We start from the raw sequence: 18,965 nt of genomic DNA on the forward strand, positions 1-18,965 counted from the left end.
GAACTGACATACTGTATGGACGGTGCATTAGGCATGCGACTGTGTGGCCGGTCACTCCATTGGATAGATGGGGTGTCGAATGGGATAGTAGCTGGGCAGGACAAGGGAGGTAATTGGTGGTCACAGGCAATATGTTGTTGTGATAGTTCCCATGCATTGTGGGGGAGGCAAAATAATAATAATAGTGACCTGCAGCTTGACACCACACTGTGTAGACTGTCCATGGGTGTTCAGGCCACCTTGGGAGTGGGCCATGTGGACAACAGGGTTTCTAACTGGTTTGAGATAAAGTGGTATCGGTCTGCTTTTTCCTGCCCATCTGCTCAGGCCTACTGTAACAGCAGTGAATGCAGAGTTTTGCTTTCTGAAAAAGCTATGAATAACATCATATTTCTTTTTGAATGCTTTAGAATTCATCCATATAATACTGTGTACATCTTAAATCTTGTTTCTAGTTAAAGGATTTATTCTTGAAATTCATCTCTCGTCTGTCAGTGTGAGTTGGCACCTCTATATTTATATGAGGAATTATCTACTGTGCTCTGCTAATTTCAAACTGGATTGTAGTTCCTCTTCTCATCAATGATATATGGTATTCAGTTGTTTATAGTTTTATGGCTTGTAAACACAATGGGCATACAAAGACAGACATTCTCTCACACATTCATTCATCCTTGAATGCATTGTTTCTGCAGCATCTATCACATCCCATATTAACCAAAGCTGTGCCATGCTGTGCTGATTCAGTCTGCTACAAAACAGATCTGCCTTCCAAATGCAAATCCCATTTTTGATGAGGAATGCACAAAAAAGGGACAAGTGTCTCAGATGTTAAATCTTTATAGTGATCTTCAACTTCTGTCCAGTCAAAGCGACTGCTAAATATACAGTACTACTAAGTTTTTAGTGGTACTATTGGGTTTTAATGCTGGTTAAAAAATCAAAGGAGAAATCTTTGTGTTCTGGTAGTTTAAAGTATGTTTAGATATATTTGTATATCTGATTTACACACTTATTGTGCAGACAGCTATTCACACCAACACTGTCACTGGAAGATCAATAGAGACACATTAGGCTTTAAGCCAGGAAACCACTGGTGCATAAAATTAATCACAAAGCAAGTTCTTTTGCTGTATGTGCAATTTTATTCTTGAGTGCCTTTTTGTAAAACTGTTGCAATATCACTGTTGTCTGCTGGCAGAAGATGCCAGGTCGAACCCTAGCAATCTTTTCTGATCCAAATTTAATTTACTTACCTTATTTCTTCCCAGAATTCTACTCAGATCATATCAACTATTTCCTTACAATCATCTTCTGTTTGTATTTCTCACTAACACTCCTACTGAAAGAATGCCGCATATATTCTAATAGCAATAAAATTACTAAGCCTTGATTATTATGAAACATTAAAAGATTTGCAGCACCACCATATACACACTTACTGAGATGTACATCTCATTGAGTTGGTGGGGCTTACTTTCAGGTAAACATTTAGGATTGCAGCTTTAGTCATCTTACCTTTAAGAATTAAAAGTAAGCAATTATTAAGAAATTTAAGTGTAGATGCACATAAACACATTATTTTATTTTTATTGAAAACCATTCCAAATCATTTTATATACACAGACACATAAATGTACATATAAATATTTTGGAAGTTAGCTTGGCTAAAAGGTAGTAATCATGATACAACAGACATGTTTACTCACCTTTGACCAAACATTAGAGTAGATTTGGTTTCTGCTTCATTGAAAATGGATGGGGAACAACAGATGACAATGGTGGTTCTACAGTTCCCACCTAAAGAATCCTGAAGGATTCGAGTCATTTTGCTATCTCGATATGGGACGTGTGTTTTCTGATTAAAAGAGGCAAGACAGGTTTTTTAAAACCATAAAATATCATTCAAAGTTCAATTAATCTCAAATACATGGAATTATTTTCAACTTTCTAAGACAGGTATGCAACATTTGCACAAAACACGCTACTTTTAGTCTTTGCTTTACCAATTGTTCTGTAGCTAATCAGAAATGAAAGTGGATCCAGTCAATACTAAGCATATGTTCTTGTCACAAGGTAAACAGGAGAGAGTAAAATAGTCACCAACACTGTGGTATGCAAAAAGGATATTATTTAGTCTTACACATTAGATCTCAGGTTGTCATGCACAAACAAAAGAAAGCTTAGAAAATTAAGATCCCTGTATTGTAAGCATTGCAACTAGCAGTACACTGGGCTTTTGAGAGGCTGAAAATAACTAGTTACAAATAACTACCGGTAGTTAACTGTATTTAATCCTTTTTTCTAACAATGTTAGAAAACAAGAACAAGAGATAAGTTCACTCTTTTTGTAATGTAATGCTTCAGTTACTTTTATAGTAGAATGTGACCTCACTAAATGATGGAGGAGGAATATGACATGGTTAAGTATTGTCTCATTGCACTAGGCAGAGGCAGATGGTGGGACTCATGTCAGGGAGGCAGTAAATCCACACCATGGTTTAACATGTCCATTGTGCTATAAACCCTATCTCCAAAGTCAGGATCAAAACCACAAGTTGATTCATACCTAACGTAAAAGGCACAAGCTATCCCAAAGCCATTGGGAGCAGCTCCTCCAAGTGGTTCTGACTATTTTAACTACAATAATGAAACTGAATACGTTACCATCATTAAGAGGATAATATTATTTATTTATTACATTTATATATTGTCTTCCTGGCTGAAGCCCTTGGGGCAGCATGCAAACTTCAGGACAGAAAGCAATAAATAATCTTGTGTGTGTTACTTTCCTTCTAATTAAAGTTTAAGATGCAAACTTGTGCAGTTGGGAGCTGGGAACCTCAGAAAAGAATTCAACCCACAATTATTACTATTTTAAAACTTATTAAAAGAAAATGGGGATTACTTACAGTTCCTTCTGCCAATGCTGAGATCACATTGCCCAAAGCAGACAATGACTTGTTAATATTTTTAGCTTCATCAAGCACAGAGCCCTCTGCCCCAGTTTTGCTGACCTGCCAAAAACAGTGGTTACTGGTTAAACTAACCTGTGAGCTCAAACCCTCAGAGAAAATTACAAGTGAAAAGCTGCATTTAAGAGAGACTCTTTTCATTTTACCCTACACAGAAAAGTAAACAGTCTGAAAAGCGTCAAGATCTTTATATTTCATTTTCTTTGTTTTTTTCTTTTTCTATAGCAAACATATAAGCACATACTGAATGCAATACATATGTAAAACATTTCTTTCGTTTATAGCATAGGGTTCCCACATACAGCATCCTATTGAGGTGGCTTACAGAACCAGATCTGCACAGCAAAAGACCTGTGAAGTCTGAAACCATGCTTTGTACATCCCATGTTCTTTTTCATATGCAGAAGTACCAACTAATATATTAAAAGTCAAGAGTTGAAGGTTTTTTTAAGGAGAGTTACTTCAGTGAAAAGTGTGGTGCAAAGTTAACAAGCAAACAAACCAAACAAACCAAAATGTGTTGCTAATATAGATGCATGGATTTCAAAATAAATAAAACCAACAACAACAATGATGATGCAAAGCCTCAGTCCTTCATGCCAGAAAGTAGGGTTGCTGGCAATTAACGACTGGGATGCTATGAGTGACAATAGTGTAAGTTCAATGTGTCATCATAACCCACTTTGGGAGACACTGTGGAGATTAGAATTCTGTTATGACCATGTGTAATGACTGGGCCCTCCAGTCATTTGGGGACTTCTCCTGAACCACAAAGGGTTAATCTGGGGGGAGGTACATGCTAATGAGAGCTGACATCACATGCTGATGAGCAGCTACATCATAGCTGACGTAAGGCTCGCCTGGCCAATCAGCAGTGCCAGCGCGGCCTTTTCAAGAAGGTTCCAGGAGAGGACTTTAAATACCCTGTAGGACCATGCTTCCTTTGTTCTCCATCTTTGTGTTTGTTTTGGGGAGCCAGCTGTGTGCTTCCCCTGAGGCAGGCAGGAGTAATGCAAGTGGACCTAGGCAATGAGGGCCAGCTCCTTGCATCTGAAAACTCAACAAGCTACTGTGTGTAGCTAGGAAATGTGTTAGCTAGTGCGTTTAGGTTTTGTTATGTTTATCTAACAGCTTGCCTGAAATGAATACTTGATAACTATGTTTTCTGTACCTGCAAGGCAAGGAGGCTTTGCATGAATGATATCTTCCTACCCTATTCTATTTCTTTAAAATAAATATCTTTGTTTAAAAGTATCTGCTGTCTCTCTCTGCTCCTGTACATGCGTCTTAGCTTGGTTACTGGTTGCTTTAAGTTAACAAGGAAACGGAAATTAGAAATCCCTAGCAAGTCCCAGTGTGTGCTTAGGGAGACATAGTTCACTGAGATTCACTGGGTGGTGGCAGTGAGATACAGGATCTCAAGGGGTCTCATTCAGCTCAGCAGGGAGTGGGAATGGAGACCTAGGAGATCCTAGAAGGGAAGTTTAAGGGACTCCCTGGGAGTAAGAGCCACGCACAGGGCTGATTGCCCCCAGGGATCACCACACCATGCCACTACCAAAATTACCCACACACACACCCAATACCTCCTCTTCAGAGTGGCAGTCCCCACAGGATGGTCATTTCCATGTTGGTGAAGGGGGTACAGCAAAGAAGCACCCAGATTTTTCCCCTATAGCTGAAACCAAAATCATAATATCTTCAGAGACCTTCCAAGGACCCCTCTTCCTTCTCACAGTGCATCCATCCATCTGATCTCCACCAACATGGTTGTCTTGGAGGGGCTGCCAGACTGAAAAACGTAAATTTTTAAAGCCTGAACCCAGAGATATATCATAGCTGTGTGCCAAAGAGACATCTCCTGGTACAGGATGTGAGGCAATGATTACAAAGGCCTTCAATAAAAAATATTTTTCAGTATTTCAATATTGAAAAAAAATTCAATATTTTCCATTTTTTTAAATGTACTTTTGGATGCTGAAAATGCATTTAAACTCAACTTTTGGTTCTCAAATGTATTGTCTTCCTGGAATGAATCTGAAGTAAAATGTTTTCCACACTCATTTGAACCTTGTGAGTGAAATAAAGAATGTCATCCAGGTCTTGATGCTGACACTCCTTAACTTTGCAGATCTAGCAGCCATAGACTGCTTTGGAGAATAGCCCAGAGAAGGCATGATACTGAGATAGTTAAGAGTGATCTGTTTCCAATCTCAGCCACACACTACAAAGCATTCTCACAAATGACACAGGATTTATCTCAGGTAACCTTTTAAACTTCAGAGTATGCATTTAAACACGTCCATTTCAACTGTAATACACATTCCACTGCATTCTAAAAATTACTACCATCATACACCACTGAAAAAGCAATACTTGTATGCAGAACAGCAACGCCATCATTACCTTTTCACTCCCAGCCAAATCTACCAGATAAAGCTTTCCACTAAGTTTTTTTTCAGTTTCAACATTCTCTTGCTTGATGTTAATTAGGAAAATACTGTGACTTCTAGAACTGTGTTCATTCATGTCTATGACAAGAACAATCAGCACATTAGTCATGTTATGCTTTGAAAAAATATTTTAAAAATTTTCTAAAAATTAACAAAAGCACCATCTTATTCAATTCTGCTTTGCTAATAACAAAGGCCCTGCACAGATCTGGGGTCAGAGGTGGGGTGTAGCGTCCTGATGATGCACACCCAGCTCTACCCCCCAGGGTACCCTGACACTGTGCACTGCTCAAGACAGTGCACAGTGTCATGACGCACGTCCAACGCTGCGTCCAGATGACGCAGCGCCAAAGGGGCACTATATAACGAAATTGCCACAGCTATGGCAGTCTTTCAAGGGTGCAAATATGAGCTGCTTTTTGCAGCTCCATTTCATGGCTCCTTTTGCGCCCTCGGTAGGCTGGATCGGGGCCATGGTGTGAGGTTGGCATGGCCCCAAACTGGCTGATGAAGGGGCAGCTGGAGGCTGCCCCTTCAGGGATGTATGTACAGCCCCTACCCTTAAGACGAGAACAACACATTCAGCAAAGCTGATGGAACCAACCATGATATTTGTAAAGAAAGGCTTGAAGAGAATAAAGGATTTTCCACAGTAGGAATTATATTTGCTAGGAAAGCCACAACTCTTCACATGCTTTCCACAGAACAACAAATGTGGCTTAAATGAGGACAGGGGGTCAAAATGGATATGAAAGTATAGTGTAGATCCAACAAAAACAAGGAGGGGAGACTTTTGAAATCTAACTTAGGGGTTGAACAGACCAGCATAAAGAATCAGCTTCAGGGTGATATAGGGCATAGCGACTGCCCACCCCGACTCCATCCCCAAACCAGCTTCATGCTGCCTGCCCAACCAGATGGTGGGCAGTGTGGGAATACTCCTGCTGAGCAGCAATTACACAAAGCACGCCGGGTTTTTAGTTTAGTTTTTAATTGTTGTTTTTATGCATTGATATTGTGTTTTAATATGTTATACTGTTTAATACTGTCTTAAGGGGGGGAGGGATAAAGTGTTTTTAATTGTCATATTTTATATTTTACTGTTGTTAACCGCCCGGATTGGTTTGCCAGAGGGCGGTATACAAATAAATATTATTATTATTATTATAAGAGCAGAGAAGAGATTGCGAAAGGGGCACTATCTTTCCAGAGCAAAAAGGAACAGCATTTTGCTATGGCCCTGATCTGGCGGAAGAAAGGGCGACTGGAGCCAAAATGCTGCTGCTCCTTTTTGTGCCAGAAAAAGGCCAGATCAGGACCACGGCATGCGGTTGCCCCAGTTCTGATCTGGTGCTTAAAGGGGCAGCATAGAGCCACCCCTTTATGGCTGTCTGTTTCGGCCTTTAGTGGGCAGACACACATACATACAGAGTCACTTCATAAAGTTAAATCTGTTATGCTACATAAACCACATGGTTCAACAAACAGATCACAAATGTTGAGTCATCTCTGCCCAGAATCACTTCTGACTAGCCATTGTTTGAGGCATGCTGAAACCAGCACAAGGGTGCCATCAGCCATAGCAGTGAGTACATATCTGTTTAGATATATCAAAATATAAAGCTCCATCAAACATTTGTGGGTGCATTCACACTACAGAAATAATCTGGTTTGCTACCACTTTAACTGCCACAGCTCAGTGCTATGGAATTCTGATAATTGTAGTTTGTTGTGGCCCCAGAGCAAAGCTACCTTCTTATACAAGCTTACATAATAAAACCAACATAGTGTTCTACTAAGATTTTGTCCTTAATAATCATCTTTCCTGGAGGTTCATGCTTCCTCCAATGCACTGCAGCATTTATGAGTGTCCTAATCAACATGTTTTGTGCTTTTTGTTTTCATTTCTGATCAAATTTGCCTGCCATATAATGCACAGAAGTAAGAGTCACCTATTTATAAATATCTGACTGAGCTTGCCTGCATTTAGCACTAATTAAGGCCAATGTTCCTGGTTGCGTAATGACAGAGCTGTCATCCCACGAATGTAAATTTTAAAAAATGTAGATACACATACTAATGCAAGATTTATGACTGATCGCCTCCAAGACAGAAATTCATTCATTCAACATATAAATTTAAAGACCAAAAATGTGACCTCTTTTTAATTTGTTGATCATAATTCAAATGCCTTTGAAGTTACATACAGTAATCTCTTTACTGTAAGCAGTAACATTAAAAAAAACTGAGCTAAGTTGAGAAGAGTAATTAGGCAGATGAAGCAATATACCTCTTTGGCATCATAGCAGTTAATATTACAACAATAACAATAATTTTAGTATGGTAGTGTTTTTCACATATGCCATTGTAACTAGAAATGTAGAAATGCTTACTTGTAACAGCTACATGGCGGTTTGTTTTCCCTTCATCAATGACATCCATAACTTCTTCAGGACTAGAGACAAATCTCTCTGTACAGCCCTAAAAATGTTGCACATATTATTTGTCACAATGCAGAATAAGCAACAAAACAAACAAACACAGTAGCTGTACCTACAGTCCACAATTACCTCACAGACCAAAGAAAAATTCTGTTTTCAAGCTTATGTTGGAGGCTATATACCTGATAATGTTGGATGCAATACACTAGATAATTGAGAAGTATATTTAAATGAATAGTTCCAAAAGGATGTAAAACCAACATATTTGCCTGATACATTGGTTGTGAAATGAGTATAGTCACTCATGCCTTCAAAATCTATGTAATGGGTCTAGGAAACTGTGGCTGAACAATCATACCACAAGGATGGGTGAGACTGAGATCTGATCTGCTTCTGAGCTAAAACACTTTTTGTGTTAATTATTCCTTTTTTACCCCACCATTTTCTTCCTGCCATATAAGATAGCAAGAAGCTGATGGTGTGTAGATGTTTCAGAGTCAAACTGTAACTGGAGTAAATTAAAGTGGTCCACTTGACTCAATACCAGATATGATCATTTATGTACAGGTAAGATGTGAAGTGATGTGAGATATATTATTCTTAAAGAATCAAAAATAATATAAATGTTTTCCTTAAAGCGTTCATTCAGATTAATATTAAAGATGAAGGATTCCTTTTATATGCATTAAATATTAATGAAATTGCTAAATTTCAGTGGGATGCCTTAAAAAAATGAAACTGTTTTAAAAGGAAGAAAATGAGCTCAAAATTATTGAAGTCCATTAATATTTCAGAAAGGCAATGTCTAAATGCAAAGATAATTGTGGATTCTTAATTATTGCAATGCATTCCATTGTATCCTCCAGAGTCAGAATGTCCTACTGAAGTACTATTAAGAATAAACAATCCCCAAAACAATGTAATAATAAGTAAAAAAAATAAAATCTTAGTATCCAAAAGTGAACATCCACTTTAACCATGCAGGCAGTGATTTATTACAGCTGTTTAGGGACGGACGGTTCATGAACCTAAAAGGGAAAGCATGCCAAAAGTACATCCAAATATACCCATGTAACTGAATGTTTTTCAGAAGGGGGTGGAATGCCCTGAAGTACTGGAAACTGTCTCTGTTTTGGGGGGTTGGGTAATTTAATTTAGGTCTATCCAGTTATTTTAATTTTGTAGTGTTTTTATGTTTCGCCTCCTGGTGGCTTAACATTACAAATGCTGCCATTACTGTTTAGTGTTGTGTTTTTTTTAGTTTAATATTAAGCATTTTGAAATGAGGAATTTCTAAGAAGAATTAATTTTACCTTGACATATGGGACTCTGTTCTTGTCTTCATGTACTGCAAGGTTTGTCTTTGAAACTAAAAACATAAGGATGGTATATAAATATGATGAGCCGCAAGAATAATCTTAATATACAGTAATTCTAATAGAACCTTTTATAGAAGAAATCAGTGGTTTGATTTTCTCCAAAGGTAACCCAAATATCACATACCAAGCATACTATAAGGATTTATCCAATACCATTGATTGATTTTGTTTAAAACATCACACAAAGGAATCTCAAAATTTGGGCAGTATGGAGGAAGGCAGAAAAGGCATGCCAACTTTTTAGACTTTTTTGTACTCCAGCTAATTAGTTTCTAGTGATGCTCATGTTTTCAGTATGTTTCCCAGTCCTCCCCATTGCTGCCTCCTTACTAACTGCACCACACCCCTACAAAGCATCAGCACAAGGCAACCATCTATGGTCCAAAAGACACTGCAGAAATAATCCAGATCGAGACTGCTTTAACTGCCAGTAATTATTTCTCCAGTGTTTAAACTGAAAAGTGGTAAATTACAGTTCTGACAGTAACACAGTTTGAGATCAATGGTACAAAAACTAATTACTAAAGTAACTCACTGCAAGAAATCACTGCTGTATATACAATATTATTCTAGGCAGATATGCAAATTCAAATATTTGAAAACCAGTCTTTCATTTATAAGGCTGCTTTAATTTTTGTATTATCCTCATGAAAGAAACTTGCAATGGCTGTCAGAACTAGCATCTGTAGGCTTTTTAACAGAACTCAGAACTCAAGAGTTCTCAGAACTCAGCTGTAGGGGTTTTAAAAGAAATCCTGCCTTACTCACCATCCAGTAAGTCCCTTATTTTGTCCAAGTAAATCTCAAAGTAGGAGACCTAAACAAATGCAAACACAGTGCTGTTACATATCAGTTTGGAAGAGGCTAGAACACTAGCCATTACACAGATAAACTCAAATTCATTGCATGCCTACAAGATTGCATCCATCCTTACACACAGCAGAGTACAAAGCAGGGTGAGGACAATGATTTTGCTGATATCTTCTCTCCCTGCAGCTCTTGTGCCCTTGAAAATACCCCTCTGAAGAATTAGAGTACTCTCAAGAACAAGATAGGAAGCGGCTTTAAGAATAAAGGGCAATTGTGAAAAATTGTCAGACAAACCCACCACACACACACATACACACACAGTGCCCCCTTTTTTTTATGCGGGGGATCCATTTCGCACCCTCCCTGCATAAAAAAAAAATTGAAATGGGACGCGCCACCCCATGTGCCCCGCGGGCTCCCTGGCGGCTTTCAGCGGATGGTGCGTAAGCCGCGTATGATGCATCCGCGTATGACGTGGGCGCACTGTATATATATTTGTATAAGAATAAAACCTGCAACAGGAATGAATAAAAGAGCTTTTGCATAGCCCTCAGCCAGGTTAAATTTGGACTAAATAAATTATAATAACAAAGGAGGCTATCTTAGAAAATACTAGTGGAGAAGAAGCATTCTTAATTCTTCAAAATGTTTCCTTTTTTTATTCTGTTGTTACATTTTTAAATTATTTGGATACTACATCTAATTAACTCAATTCTATGCCAATGGAAGAAAAAGCTATCAGCCTGGTACAAAACTAATCCTGCCATAAGAGCCATATTTTGCTCAATAGCTCACTCCAGGATTATCTGACAGACTCTTAAAGCTTTTAAATACAGCCGGTGTTAAGATGTACAGTACTAAGCTCTTAAGTCATGATCATATCATTAAGACTGACATGTAACAACTTTCTTTTCACAGCAAATTGGAACAGGTCAAAACAGGATTATTTCCAGTCACAACACCACAAAGGCGAGTGAGTGCTTAGTAGAATTTTATAAACTGAATTGCTATCATTTTCAAATTCTACAAATATTTATGTTCTTTAGTGCTAATGCTTGAGTTACATATCTCCAAATATCATATAACAATACCAATAGCAATAACAAATACATTTCTATACCGCTTATCAGTGAATTAATACTTCCTAAGCAGTTTACAATGTGTAAGCCAATTTACCCCAACAAGCTGGGTACTCATTTTACCAACCTACAAAAGGATGGAAGGCTGAGTCAAACTTGGAGCCCTGCCTGGGATCAAACTCACAAGCTTGTGTTTGTGAGTAGCTGAAGTATTGTGCCACCAGAGCTCCTGGTGGCAATAATAACGCCCCCAAGTACACACACACACACCACATACAGACACAACAACAACTAAAAACCAATTTTTAGCTGTCTAAAAACCAAACAGCTGTCTAAAAACCAATTTTTATCTTTTAATAAAGAACTCTTTGCAGAGTTTGGGTGAGTGAGGGGAAGTGGTGCACAATGTTATTCAAGGCACTGAAATCTTGGCAGACTACTTTTTTGTTGAACTGAAACATGATGGATCCAAATTTGTTCTCTGGAAACAGTAAATGCATTCAGCCAGGAACAAGTACAGCAGACCCTTGGTATCTGCTGGGGTTTAGTCCCATGGATACCAAATTTGTGGATGTTCAGGTCCCGTTATATTCAGTGACGTAATAAAATAGTGTCCCTTATATGAAATGGCAAAATCAAAGTTTGCTTTTGTTGGTATCCATGGATATTGAGGGCTGACTGTAAGAAAACTTAGAAAATCAGTGGCTTGACACCATACTGTCCTTCTTCTTCTTCTCTTTAATCTGACCATTACATAACATGTCATTTTGCATTTACCTTTATGTGAAATTCTAGGTTTTCATCCATGGAATAGATGTGATCAAAGATGTCATGTGCAATTCTTGGAATTATCCCCATTAGCTGTGGGTCATGTAACTTCCCCTAAAGATACAGACACAAAGGTTAAAAAACATGCTGAAAAAGTGCATTCTGTCTCCACAACATCAGGGATCTGCAGAGTTGTTATGTGGCAAATGCTATTGAATGGTAAGATTGAGTTATGCATATTTTATCCATTCAGAACCAAAATTTCCTGGATAGACAACCTCAAAATGAGAATCCAACTCTCTCTAACCTTCCTACATATCTCAAAGCCACAGAAAAACAAACTCATTTTAGAAAATGAATAGTCAAAGCTTCTGCTATGCGGTTTTTAGTGCTCAGCAGCAAAGGCAGCTTTCAGGTTATACAACAGAGATTGGACTCCCATGTAGATGGAAATTAATGGAAGATGGAACTGTAATAAGGCTGTGGATTGTATTTTTTTCTGGGCACAGTGCCAGCAAATGCTGCATGGACAGCACTACTGGTAGCATGCACAGTCAGCTTCCTTTTGCTTTATTCAGGGCCTTTGAAGATGAAAGACCAGAACGAGCTGTATGTCATTTTTCACTTTTCCTTTGGAAATAAAAAATTAATCATCATAATAGTAATGAGGAACTACTCTCTCTTTTGATTTGCTTTTGTAGCCAAATCATAATGAAAGCATATCTGCAGTATGTCTGTAAAAATCAGCATAGAAACACTCTATTTGCTCTTCTGATGACTGTGGTTGGACAGACTATATTGTGATTGTCCTAGCAAAAATATAAAGCTGTGAGTTTGACAATGTTATCTGAAAGGTGGACAAGGACCCTGAAGAACAACAAAGGGTTTTGTATCTGTGAACTCAAGAAAATGAAAAGTAAAGCATTATCAAAACCACTTTTAATGGGATACATATTAGGACATTTCTCAATACACAACCTGAAGCCATTATTGCAAAACAAACCCACAAACATGCATATCTGATCCCTACCAGCATCCCTCCCTCCCTCTCTTTCCTTCTTTCTTTTTCTCTGTGACACACATACAGAATCCAAGAAAAATCTATCCAAAATACACTGCAGAAAGATGCTTCAAATGAAAAGAAGAGGAGAAACTATATGGAACAGAGAACAAAAGGCACATCTGAATACAAACTCTACAGCAGGGGGTAGGGAAAGTGTCATTCATATCCTATAAACACTCCTCTCAATGATGTTTTATGCTCCTCAAGGCCTGTACCCACCTCCTAGTAAAAAAAAAAGTTTAAAAGATAGTTTACAAACAAAATGACCTCTCCTTGCCTTCCTGCATCCACACTGCTGAAATAATCCAGTTTGATGCCACTTTAACTGCCACTGTGGTGTCACAACAAACAAAATGGTGTCAAACCAGATTACACTTGAGATTCAAAAGCACTAAAATAGAAAGTATACCTATATTTATGCCACAGTTCAGGTAAGTATAGGGTTGCCATATCCCGCCCGGGGGGCGGGACAATCCCGGTTTGGGCGGTGCCAACCCGGTCCCGGTCCGGTTTGGCGCCCAAACCGGGACAGCCCCCGCCCACCGCGGCCACCTCAGGCCCCGCAGCGGTTCCAAGGCCTTGCTGGTTGGAGCTCCAGCCGCGGAGACGCTCCCTCCAAGGCCTCCGCGAGGCCAGGGAGGAGGAGGAGGCCGCTTCCCACCGCGGCGATTCCAAGCTTCCCCGCGCCCTTCCCGGCCTGGGAGCAGGCCTAGGCTCTCTCCCAGGCCGGGAGGAGGAGGAGGAAGCCTGGCACCGCGGCGATCGCCGCGATGCCAAGCTTCCCCGCGCCCCTTCCTGGCCTGGGAGCAGGCCTAGGCTCTCTCCCAGGCCGGGAGGAGGAGGAGGAAGCCTGGCACTGCGGCGATCGCTGCGATGCCAAGCTTCCCCGCGCCCTTCCCGGCCTGGGAGCAGGCCTAGGCTCTCTCCCAGGCCGGGAGGAGGAGGAGGAAGCCTGGCACCGCGGCGATCGCCGCGATGCCAAGCTTCCCCGCGCCCCTTCCCGGCCTGGGAGCAGGCCTAGGCTCTCTCCCAGGCCGGGAGGAGGAAGAGGAAGCCTGGCACCATGGAGATCGCCGCGATGCCAAGCTTCCCCGCGCCCTTCCCGGCCTGGGAGCAGGCCTAGGCTCTCTCCCAGGCCGGGAGGAGGAAGAGGAAGCCTGGCACCATGGCGATCGCCGCGATGCCAAGCTTCCCCGCGCCCTTCCCAGCCTGGGAGCAGGCCTAGGCTCCCTCCCAGACCAGGAGGAGGAGGAGGCTGCTTCGAACCGAGGCAATCGCCACGATTCCAAGTGGCCCCCGCGCCCTTCCCGGCCTGGGAGCCGGCCTAGGCGTCCTCCGAAGCCGGGAGGAGGAAGAGGCTACTGGAACCGCGGCAATCGCCGCGATTCCAAGCGGCCCCCGTTCCTCCTCCCGGCTTGGGAGAGAGCCTAGGCATCCTCCGAAGCCAGGAGGAGGAGGACAGGGTTTGAAAATGTAGGACTTTTTTTAGGTCCTACATTTTCAAACGTGGTCCTACATTTGTCCCGGTTTGGAGGTCCTCCATTATGGCAACCCTAGGCAAGTACCAAGTCCAAGCGGTCCTCTAGATAATTAACAAGCAGTGCCAAGGAAATTAATGTAACCGCCGACTTGAGACCCTTCAGATGTTTTGGACTACAACCCTTATGAGCCTCAGCAAATTGAGTAATTATGGGCCTTGTAATCCAAAGCATCTGAAGAGCACCTGCTTGAGTGGTGGAATAGTTCATTCAGAAAATGGAAGACTTTGTTAAATGAGGACAAAAGAGGCACAAATCTGTACAAATGAAATTCAAGCATATTGTAAGCATCCCTACTGATTAAGGAAAGATCAAGCACCTTTATGGATAAAAAAGTATAATATACTGGTCTCACATTTCTCTTTAAACTGTAAGATGGCTCAGACCAAATCATGGTAGGCCCAGTTCTTCCTGTCTGGCCTTGACAACAACAAGGTAGGATCAAAAAGGAGGTATGAGCAATAAACCAAGAGGCTGCTTTGGAAGGGCATAATAGAATTGCATCTCCTTATACTTCTATTGTCTATTTACTGAGGACAAAAAAAAATGCATGGGGGAGCTGGATATAAAATAAAATGAGGAAGGACTCAGAGAGCTTCCACATCTACCCTCTGAAAGTCCATCAGTAACTCTAGAAAGATCAGCTGCTACAGATGCACATTGTTTGTTGTACTATTGTGAACTATTTTGCAATAAAAGTTTGATGTGGAACCATAGGTAAATAGTTTAAATGTTTACTCCCAGTTTCGCAGCATAATAATTTCTAGGTCTTTGTGCTCTCTCATGAAAAAGGAAGATAGCAGTCAGTTTTCATGATGGTTTTGAGCAAGAGTTCCTTTCAGATATGACAGGCTGCAGCACAGCGGAACTGGCGGAGTGGCAGCCAGCTTAAACATTTAAGCCAGTCAGAGGAAAACTAAGCATGAAAAGCTAGTGGACTATGCTCAACAGCACTCTGCAAAATTTTTTCATCTTCCAATTAAAAGCAAACATTTGGCTACAGAAATGAAAGAACAATGAGAAAACTTTTTTGTTACAGTATATTTATTATTCCACAATGTATAATGTGGTGATATGGACTGAACTAAGTACTTTCAAAAAAACTGGACCATCAGATGTTGAGTATCATGCGGTAGCAATGCTAATTAAATCCATTAGCAATGCTAATTAAATCCATTCCAATTCTAAGTTTTAACATAACAATATGTAGAAAAGTCAAAACAGGGAAAGACTGCTTTTACAATTCACTGTATATGTTTCCAAATCCATCTCCGACTGTCTAAAGATAGATCTTTATTTTATTAGCTGGGTAATAATTATTAAAATTTCCCTAATAATCAACTACAAGTTACTCTTTGATCAGTGAGACATACCTTCTCAAATCCTATACAGCCCCTCAACAATTGGTTGTTAATCCTGCTTTCCCCCTTTACCCTAGTTTTTCCTGGTGCACTTATTTACTCTTCACTGTAATCTATTGCTGTGTAGGCAAACAAAGCTGGACCAAGTTTATTGTAACTTTTTTGCCATTAATTCAAAGATTCTGCCTAATCAACTGCCAATCTTCTTCACTACAATATGAAGACTGTTTTTAGTTTTTGTGGAGAGTCTTCTTCCTCCAAACTGGTCAGAATATCTTCTTTGTGCCAAGCCTTAACTGATACAAGACATGTATTTTGTTGTTCAACATTTGCTGATATTGCTGGACTGATCACTTCAGAGCCACTTCAGGGCCTTTCTCCTTTTTCTAGGAGAAAATGTCTAGCTGTGTACTGAATGTATAGGAAGCAATGGTTCGTAGGGGAGAATTGATTGTTTATCAGATTGATCTTGTCTCATTTGATTTGACCTACACTTAAGTGTTAATACTGGCTAGGTTAATTTGTCTTTGTTTCGTTTAGATTACTGTCAAACATGGGCTGACTGAGCCAGCAGGAAAGTATTTACGGTTGGTGAGCCCCCACAGTCTTATTACCTCTATGACCATAAAGGATGCAAGAGGCTTTTTTAAAGTAAAAAATTATTAGGGTGTCTATGTGTGTGTCAGGATTATGCAGCCTTCCAAGATACAGTATAGAGTAAGTGCTGCCCTGGAAGCCTTGAAATACTGCCTGCCTCTGCTGTAGAGGATCTGGCCACTAACATTTTGAATCTTTTCCATTCTTGAAATTTTTGCCAAATTTTCCATTAAAAAGGACTATCTTGAGGAATGCATGCCCCCTCACTAGGACTTCCCTCTTCCCACCCCACCCTCCAAAAGTGATGCTTAATGGTATTACAAGAGAAAGCGAGAATTACAAGGAGGATTAAAAAAATCTAGTATAGGCAGGGAGCTGTGTTTAAAGCTTCTCGAGAAGAAGAATCATATAACAAGAGGCAGCAAATACTCCCCTCTTTTCCTACAATAATCCGACTCTGTAATTCTGAATTTAAATTGGCTTCTGAAGAGACTTTCCCTCCACCAGCTCAAGCACCATAGATATTTTGATTTAATTACATTCTGAGCTGGCGGATTATTGTGCCATCCTACCATCTGCACAGAAGAAGCGGGCAATCCCCCTTGCCTGCTCCACCCTCCATCACATTCTCTAAAAAGGTAGCAAGGACTGAGATAAGTAGAGCTGCCATTTATTCTGTCTTTAAGTTAAAGAGAGGAGATGGAAAAGCTACTGAGAGTATGAGTTATTCAAGAGGAAACAAAGGGATTATTTCCTTATAGAAAATGGAAACACTTGTAATTCTTGTGCATTTTTACATCATCCAATGATCCAAGGTATGTTACACTATACTTCTTTTTTTAAAAAAATAAAATGCAAACATGTTAAACAAAAGCAAACAAAATCTATGTTAAAATCCAAAATGAACACAATGTCAGATCAGCCCAGCCATGATATGTTCTAGCTCTGAAGCACTTACAACACTCACTTACACATCCGTACCATATGAATGGACTGGAGCTCATACATATTACATACAGTATAGCCACCTAAAGCCTATGGTTTTATATTAAGTGCTAATTAGTCCAAACTACAAGCTTAGGTCATTATAAAACAGAATAGAGAGAAGCGGGAAACTATGGAAAGTAAAACTCTGACAAAAAAAAGTAGTATCTATATCCATATGCTTTAAAATACTTTGTTTTATACTATTATGTGTAACCTTAGAATAAGCATACATTAAACACTAAGCAAATGCTTTTTTTTTCAAAGTTGTGACATAGTTTGAATAACTTTACATCCCTTCAATGTACCTGCTACAACCTGATGGTGACAGTTATAGGCTTTAGAAGATATTAACACTAGCCTGAAAGGTAAGCAGCATTTGATCAGGATTGCCTATGGTGTGCCAATGTTTTTCAAAACACATAACTGTTCTACGTAATGTACAGTGTAGTCCTTAAACTATACATTTACAGCGTATGACTTCTACTCAAACCCCAGTTGGCAGAAAATGATAATTTCATAATCCAGAGTCTGGGAAAGATTACAAAGACATACTTCTTCCTTAACTGCATTTGAAAAGCCACTGCACTTTTTCACTGTCCCTAGCTCACACACACACATGCTCAACCACACACACACACACACACACACACACTCTTTTGGCAGTGTCAGATAAAGTATACATTAAATGCTGCCAAGTCACAAAATATACGTAAATGGAACCTTAAGGTAAGATGCTTTCTCTACCAACTTAAATGCTGACCTCTTTGCAAATTCATTCTACTCAGGCTGCATCTGCACTGCAGAAAGAATCCAATTTAATACAACTTCAATTGTCATGGCTTTATCCTATGGAATTCTGGGAATTCCCAGAATTCCATAGCAGTGAGCCATGGTGGTTAAAGTGGTGTCACACTGGATTAATTCTGCAGTGTGGGTGCGGCCTTAGTACCAATCATTAATATTAAAAAACTTAGCTTCAATATTATCATGAACTTCATGGCAACATTCATTTTTAGGCATGGTATTTCATATTTTCATACATAGGCTTGAGTTTAAATCAAGAATTTCCTGAAGCCTGCGCTTTAATGCTCACAACATTAAAAAAAAAATACTACCTTTGCTGTAATGATTTTTAAAATGTTATTTATCACCAATCACGATGAGAGAGTATTCTCAATCAGAATGAGATCTTGGCATGAAATTATGAAAACTAACCAGAAATAATTTGGCAAAAACATTAAGCCACACCATTTCAATGAATAAAATACATGGTCAGCTTCTATTGTCTGCCTTGTTGACAAGAATTAAGAGCAGTGGTTAGGAGCTTTCTACAGCACAATAGGAAGTCAGTTATTTCAAGTGATGTGCCTTTGGAAGGAAAATAACCAACTGTGTGACAGATAGGGTCACAGCGAGCAGGAAAGTCAAGGCAAGACACCAGCCTGAGTACATTAAAATGTATTAAAACACATTCAATGCACATTGAAAGCAAAGATGTGCATTATTAAAATATT

General features: G+C 39.7%; 1 protein-coding gene across 1 annotated transcript in view; it reads right to left on the minus strand.

Moving 5' to 3' along the window:
- Nucleotides 1-18,965, minus strand: part of KIF5C (kinesin family member 5C) — a 95,537-nt gene that overhangs the window by 35,824 nt on the left and 40,748 nt on the right. Inside the window, exons 4-10 of the mRNA XM_089520057.1 lie at nt 11,915-12,019; nt 10,017-10,065; nt 9,183-9,238; nt 7,822-7,909; nt 5,382-5,506; nt 2,913-3,017; nt 1,710-1,858 (exon numbers count right to left, since the gene is read on the minus strand). Of these exons, the coding sequence (XP_089376183.1) occupies nt 1,710-1,858; nt 2,913-3,017; nt 5,382-5,506; nt 7,822-7,909; nt 9,183-9,238; nt 10,017-10,065; nt 11,915-12,019 (677 nt within the window). The remainder of the gene's footprint in view (nt 1-1,709; nt 1,859-2,912; nt 3,018-5,381; nt 5,507-7,821; nt 7,910-9,182; nt 9,239-10,016; nt 10,066-11,914; nt 12,020-18,965) is intronic.

This window comes from Sceloporus occidentalis, unplaced genomic scaffold, assembly GCF_023333645.1.
Source record: "Sceloporus occidentalis isolate IW3139 unplaced genomic scaffold, rSceOcc1.0.p SCAF_4, whole genome shotgun sequence".
Lineage (NCBI taxonomy): Eukaryota > Metazoa > Chordata > Lepidosauria > Squamata > Phrynosomatidae > Sceloporus > Sceloporus occidentalis.